This window comes from Tasmannia lanceolata, unplaced genomic scaffold (assembly GCF_043159265.1).
Source record: "Tasmannia lanceolata isolate RefF3 unplaced genomic scaffold, GAP_Taslan_0.1 ptg000002l, whole genome shotgun sequence".
NCBI classification, from domain to species: domain Eukaryota; kingdom Viridiplantae; phylum Streptophyta; class Magnoliopsida; order Canellales; family Winteraceae; genus Tasmannia; species Tasmannia lanceolata.
In genome coordinates, this window is record NW_027518679.1 from 50,591,473 (window position 1) to 50,598,907 (window position 7,435).

General features: G+C 39.4%; 1 protein-coding gene across 2 annotated transcripts in view; it reads left to right on the forward strand.

The window, feature by feature from the left end:
• The window catches only part of LOC143877320 (uncharacterized), a 15,234-nt gene extending 8,572 nt beyond the window's left edge, over positions 1–6,662 (forward strand). For both annotated transcript variants that reach the window (XM_077379326.1, XM_077379318.1), the window contains exons 3-11: positions 66–155; positions 1,147–1,386; positions 1,723–1,944; positions 2,221–2,566; positions 2,680–2,876; positions 2,962–3,032; positions 3,413–3,462; positions 4,363–4,421; positions 6,245–6,662. In XM_077379326.1, the coding sequence (XP_077235441.1) occupies positions 66–155; positions 1,147–1,386; positions 1,723–1,944; positions 2,221–2,566; positions 2,680–2,876; positions 2,962–3,032; positions 3,413–3,462; positions 4,363–4,421; positions 6,245–6,313 (1,344 nt within the window). In that variant the 3' untranslated portion in view covers positions 6,314–6,662. The remainder of the gene's footprint in view (positions 1–65; positions 156–1,146; positions 1,387–1,722; positions 1,945–2,220; positions 2,567–2,679; positions 2,877–2,961; positions 3,033–3,412; positions 3,463–4,362; positions 4,422–6,244) is intronic.
• The last annotated feature ends 773 nt before the right edge of the window (positions 6,663–7,435 follow it).

The following is a 7,435-nucleotide window of genomic DNA, read 5'->3' on the forward strand; positions in this document are numbered from 1 at the left end:
TAGGTTTTTTCCTTGGGGTTTGATAAACCATATCCACTTTATAAAAATTTTATTACTTTGATCAGGTGAAGGGAAAGCGCGTTGGAATCTCTGCTAGTCAAGACAACGATACCCTATACATGGGCAATATTTGCAAGACCTGGACAAAAGATAATGTAAGATTTAGTCGCTTCTACTTTTCTGTTGCCTACAGTCTCACCCTGTCCAGTGTATGGGTGCAACTCGGGTCGGGTTGGATCGGGTTGAGGCCAATCCTAACCCAACCCGAGATAGCATTCCCTCAACCCTAACCCAACCTAACCTGAGCCTCGGGTTGAGGATGGCCAACCCTAACCCAACCCGCCTCTAAATCTCTGAACCCTAACCCAACCCATCTAACCCGAAATCGGGTTGGGTTGAGTCGGGTTCACCTTTGGCCAAATAGAAAAATACGATAACCTAAAGAAAATCATGACAAAATTAGAGGACAGAGGTCGGGTTCGGGTTGTCAAGGCCTCAACCCTATCCCATCCCGAAATTAAATCGGGCTGGCTTTTCCTAACTCTAATCCTATGTCACAAATATCGTTTTCGGGAATTTCTCGGCTAGGGAAAATCTCGGGTTATATTAATTTTTTTAAATTTTTTCGGGTTTATATCGGAAAAGAAAGATAAAAACAAAATTGAGGAAAAAATATATAAATGTATAAAATTTAAGAAAAAATATAAAATAAAAATATCGTAAAAATACCGGGATAATATCGTGATATTATCGCATCATTTTATGTAAAAGTGAAAATATCGCTATATTTTTACAATCTCGGGATTATTTCGGGAATTTATTGTTTTATCAATATCGCAATAAAAATGCGATATTTTGAAAATATCGGAGATATTTGTGACATAGCCCTAACCCAAACGAATCCGAGGAAATGCCAACCCAACCCGAGCCAAAATCAGGTTGAAACCCCATCAGGTTCGGGTTGAGCCTGACCCAAGTTGCCCTCCTAGTTCAGTGGCATGCGAGTTTGGTGCTTCACTGTCAACTGCCTGTGAATGCTGGCATTTGTAGGTGCACTGCACATAAAACTAGAAAAGAACATACTTTGCTGATGTCAAATCTTCAAAATGTCTTCATGTTCTGATCCTGTGCTTTATGTGCTACAAGGTACTTGCAAAATTGAAAGACTACGCAGTTGAACAGATTGTGGAAATATTTTTACCTGAAGATTCTAAGAATGAAGGAAAGAATAAAGGTTTTGCTCTACTTGAATTTAGCACCCATTCAGATGCTATGACAGCATTTCAGCGGCTAAGGAAGCCTTTTGCTATTTTTGGCTGCGATATAAGTGCCAAAGTTGCTTTTGCACAATCCTCAATCCATCCTAGTCAAGAAGCTTTATCACAGGTTTGGAGTTTTCTCTGCTTGTTTCTGTTAGCATATCTGGTAGTGCTGTCCCAAGTTGTTTGTTTTATATGTTTGCTATATTTTTTTTTGCTTAAATTTTGAACCACAAGTGCCATTTTGGATCTTGATTCATCTAAGGATCTACCTAGATGATTCACTGGAGTATGTTTCAGTTTCTATACATTCTTCTTTGGTGATAAAATTGTTATTATATTTTTAAGTAAAAAAAAGATGTGTTTTGCGGATGCTGAGGCGCGTGATGCAAGTACTCTTTATGATTATTTGATTTCTTAGAAAACATTGCTTGGTCAAACATTTTAATCTGTCTTCTTGCAGGTGAAAACTGTGTATGTCGAGGGCCTGCCAGGTTCTTGGGATGAAGAGAAGGTAAAGGAGCATTGCCAACAATATGGGGAAATTGATAAAGTTGAGCTGTCCCGGAATTTTGGCTCTGCAAAGCGGAAAGATTTTGGATTTATTGCATTCACTTCTCGAGAAAGTGCCATAGCATGTGTGGAAGGAATAAACAGTGCCCAGCTCGGGGAAGGAGACATCAAGGTAATTATGTCTCAAAGATCTTAATTTGATTTTTTTGGATTTGTTTTTTTTTTTATGACGTAGGGTGTCCCCACCCCACTTTCTAGAGTGGGACTAATTCCCTCCGGATGCGCGCAATCACCTGTAAACCACACGCATCGGGCAAGCCCAGGGGGATTCAAACTCTCGTCGCTGGGGAGCATACCCAAGACTTTAAGCCAAAGAGTCACACCTGTACGGGTTTTTTTTTTTGGATTTGCAGTGTCTGTGTAAATTAAGTGTCACCTTGTGTCTCAGGTTAAAGCTAACCTTGCGAAGCCTCAGAACAAAGGCCGGCTTGCAAAGCAGGGTGCTCGTGGTGGATTTAAGGTTAAAAAGGACGGAGAGAGTACGGTAGAAGCTGGCAGTTCTAAGATGAAAGGCAAAGCAAAGTCCAAAGGGGCTGAGGGAAAGGGTCGTAGCAAGCGGAAAAGCGGTGGAGGGGGCAATCCATCTAGGCCACAAGGTAGAGTCAATGAAGGTAAAATTGGACCATTCGAGGATCGCCAGAGCAAGGGGCAACCATTTAAAGGTGGAAAACGTGGTGGGAGAGGCACGGACCATGATAACAATGCACAACCATCAAAGAAAGCACGCAACAATCGTATTTTCATTACCACAACTAGTTTACATTTTTTTTTGTCCTCTTTCTTCTATCCCTTTGGGGTTTATCATATGAAACTTGGAAATGATGGTGGCATGCCCTCAAATTTGTAGGCAATATCCGAGGTGGACCAAACAATGATTTTGGAAACCAAGGAAACTCACGCTTTGGAAAACCAAAAGGATCCTTCGCTCATCGTCCAGTTGCTTATGGGGGTCCATATACATCTGGTTATGGAGCACCTGCAACTAGCTACCAGGGTCATGGTTACAGTGCGAACTCTGGATCAAAGCGGCGCTATTCTGATATGGTAAATGACTAAATGTCTTGTTGGAGTTGTTATCTCTCCTGCTATCTGCTATGGGTTGGTTTGTTAATGGGGGATTTTTTTCCAGGAACCTCATGCTGGGTACCTTGAACCTGCTGCGAAACAAGGCCGAGATCCATATGCTAATGGACAGAGAAGGTTTGCTCTTTCTTATCTTGTACTAGTTTTCATTACTTTATCCTCTTCTACACACAGCACGCATATAAGGAACTGACATTTGTACCTCCTTTTGATATTGGCCCCGTATCTTTATCAAATTTCTCCAGTTAGTTGTTGACAGCGTCTTAGGAACTGTGACAGCGAACTGAGGAAGTTTAAAATAAAGGTCGTGATGCAACCATTCAAATAAAAAAAGAAAAATAAACAAAGGCTGTGATGCAAATATAAAAAACAAGTTGTTGCAAATATCAGTTTCCACATAATAGATACACACACATACATGTTTAGTGTATATTTGAACATGTATTTGTGTAATCTCACCTCTTTCTTGACTTTGTCTCGTTTTCTTGGTCAATCAGGGCTGGTGGGTACGATAGCCACGTGAGGACTGGTGCTGGTTATGTGGAAGGTAGCATCTTGATTTTGATCTTAGCTTTTGTAGGTTCAGGCCTTGAGGTTTTTTAAGTGCTCGTTTTTATCGGCTAGTGTGATTATTTTTTAATGGATTAGTCAATGTTAAGTAGCATAAATATTTCTGGCATCTGGAAAGGACCAAAACGCATAAACATTGTTCATCGATATTTGGATCTCTGAAAGTAAATGTTTTTTTTCTTTTTACAAATACCTTATATCACTTTTGCTCCATTGCCATTGTTCATTTGTTCTTCATTTACTTTTCTTCTGTGTTTTCTTTGATTTTTTCCTATAAATTATTATGTTTCAGGCCAAGCTTTTTATTTGAAATGTAATGAATAAACTTGGTTTGGATATGGCAGATTTTTAACTATAGTCTGCATCGGAAGCATAAGTTCCCCTATAATAACTAGACTCTGAGTCTTGACTAATAAGATTGATTAACAGGAAACTAGTAAGAGAACCCTATTACTTCGGAGTTTGAAGCTCACAGTCACAGCTAACATCACTATAACCAGATAAATGTGCAATATGTATGTCATCGTGATTTTTTTTTAATGGTTAAACGGTGTAGTTGCCGTAGCTAGCTAGAAATATGATATTATACAATAGAAATAAGCTCAAACAGGTGGAGCCAACTTACTTGAAAGAAGATAGTATATCAGTATGAAATTTTAGAAGTACTTGTATACTTTTTTGAACTCTTTGTTATGCCAGTTTCTCCAAGTTGGGGCTACTTTAACGACCTTCCTATATTTAATTTGTTATTCCTTGTAATCCAGCTTTCTCATTCTCTCATTCTGTGGACTTCTCAAGTGATTGTTTGATGCATACACATTAACATTCTCATGTCATTTATTCGTTGTGACTAGCTTCTATGTTTGTGTTATTGCAGCAGGACCAGTGCTCCCACCTGCGTATGCTCCCGGATACTCAAGCTATGCTGGATATGAGGTTTTCTCCATCTCTCTCTCTCTCTCTCTCTCTCTCTCTCTATATATATATATATATATATATATATATATATATGAGAAAACGGTTTCTACACACTAGTGTAGATAAGCTATCTACACACTAGCTTAAAATACAGTGGGGGCCCACATTGTTTGGGTGATCCAAAGCATTCATTTGATGGGCCATCACATAGATAGGGTTTGCCCAAAAAATCAGCTTCATAGGATCATCCTAACCCTTCGAACCGTGGAGGCAAAAAATGGACAGATTTGTGAAGGTTTATACACGTCCATTTTACCTCCACAAATCGTAGGGCTGGGATGATCCTATGGAGCTGATCTTTTGTGGACACCCTATCGTGAGGGCCAATCAAATGAATGGTTTGGATCACCCAAACAATATGCCCTCCACTGTACTCCTTGCCCTCTATTGTCCCTCGACCACCTCGGTTTGTTTATCATTAAATTCGTTATCATTTTCAAAAAAAAAAAAAAAATATCTTACTTATGTTATGTGTTTACCTACACACCGCTTACATCCAAACTTGGATCGGACGAGAATTTGGTCAACGTGAAAAAAGGGAATCAACTTGGGAGAGTTAAAGAAGTTTTGATTGACTAATCTTGATCTCGATATGGGACACAATTTTGGGCTACTCTTATTTCTTTTTTTTTTTGAATGATTGCCAATTTTTTTTTCAAAGCAAGACCGAAGTGGTCAAAGTACAAAGATGGAAAAACAAGAAAAAGAGAAAAATAAATACATTAGAATGTCAGGGAGGAAGAGAGTCAAACAAGGCCAAAGACTCTTTGAACACTCCTCTAGCCAAACTGTCGGCCACCTTGTTTGCCAATCGACGAACGTGATTAAACACAAATGAAGAAGATCTCATCCAATCAAATATCTCATCAAAAAAATTGTCGAATCTCCAAGGGGGATTTTGCAATCCTTGGAGCCACTCAATCACATTAAAGGAATACCCTTTAACGCCCACATTGTCCATTCTATTCCTAGCCAATAATTTTAAACCCTGATAAGCTGCATGTACCTTGGCTTTTGTTGCATTCGCCTCCCTAATGGGACTTGCAAAAGCCCATAATACTACGCCTTGATCGTTTCTCAAACCCCCTCCAATTCCGGCAGGACCGAGATTACCCAAACTTGAGCCATCAAAATTAAACTTAAGGTGACCAAGAGGAGGGGAGGCCCACTCGAACTATAATATGTGTCTTTTCCACACTCCAGCATACATCTCTCCATCCTTCCTAGAGGTCAAAAGCGGAAACAAATTTAAAGGATGGGATGACCTGCACCCAAGAAATTGTGAGAGCAATCACTTTTATGAAAAAAAAGAGACCGGCTTCTAGAAATTCCTTTGAGAATTCTCGCATTCCTTTCCTTCCATAAAACCCAAATGGTGGCTAATAGAGATACATTCCATATGATTTTCCTTTTTTTTTTCCATGGGGCCACCGACCAACCTTGAATAATTGGATTTTTAGGAGAAATCCAATTAATGCCAAACCTACTGAGAAGCTTGCTCCACACTTCCCTAGCCACTTTGCAGTGCAGGAGGTGATCTACAGAATCCTGCCGCATCAAAGCATAAGGCACAATGATCTATAATTATCATCTTCCTCTTCGTTAAGACATCCACCATTTGGGCGAGTCAGGCTACTCTTATTTCATATTAGCAGAAAAACTGCGTAAACTCTGAATGCATATGATGCACATTTGCAAGATATTGAATTTTCCTATGCATTTGCAGTCTTTATCCTTGTCATTTGTTGTGATGTCTGTATACTTTCATCTGTGTGTGGCAGACTGGTTATGGATATCCTAGTAGCAGTGGGGCCGTATATCCACCCCACCCCCACCGGCCGTATTATTAATAGCCAAAGCCTCCTGATGAAGGAAGGGAGGTCTGTCAGATCAAGCTGCATTGGTTATTTGTTCGTAGAGATCTGTTTGTTGGCCCCGGAGATTTCATCTTCCTACCATTCTGCCACAATTACTCTGTACCTTTTATGCCTTCATTACCCAAATTGTGCCGACGTTTAACAGTTTTCATATTTTTATCTTCGAGGTATTTTCATTTCTGATGCAGATTTTTCAGCTGCTTTATATTACAGCATATCTTGGTATTGTGTACATGCTGATGAAATCTGACTTTATATTATCTTATGTACAAGGAGTTTCAAATTCATGACAACTATACAGATTTAGTAGGGATTATTTCTCCATAGTATTTCTGCTCTTCCAAGCATGTGTTCACAAAACAAACTTTCAAACAGATCTAAATGCCTGCGTTTCCAGATACTATTTTACTATACATCAGAATAAGCAATACTGTTCCCTAATATAAAGGATCTCCTATAGGATATTGAGCATTTGAAATGCTATGCAGGAGTTTTATACGGTGTTCCCATGCACATGCACGTATTTTTTTAAAACACAGTGGAGCCCACTCCTTAAATGATCAAAACTATTAGGGATAATTACATTAACACCCCCTCTAGTTTCTGACACATACACTTCCACCCCTATAGTTTAAAACGTGACAAATACACCCCTGTAGTTTCAATTTGTTTAAGGTAGGCCCCCTCAACTGAAGGGTTCGTCCAAAAAATCAGCTCCATCAGATCATCCTAACCCTTCAATCTATGGACGAACCTTCAGCTGAGGGGGTAAACCTTAAACAAATTGAAACTACAGGGGTGTATTTGTCATGTTTTAAACTATAGGGGTGGAAGTGGATGTGTCAGAAACTAGAGGGGGTGTAAATGTAATTATCCCAAACTATTAATTTGATGGGCCCCAACATAAATAGGTCGTGCCCGGAGAGCAATCTTTGTAGGATGATTTTGTGAAAATTCTCATGGAACAATCGTTTTATGTTGGGAAGTAATGAATTGTAGACTATATGAACGGAAGTAATGAATTCGCTCCCATTTCTTCCCCGGCCACCTCCATCTAGTGTATTTATGATTCACTTTTTCACACTACATGGGGCT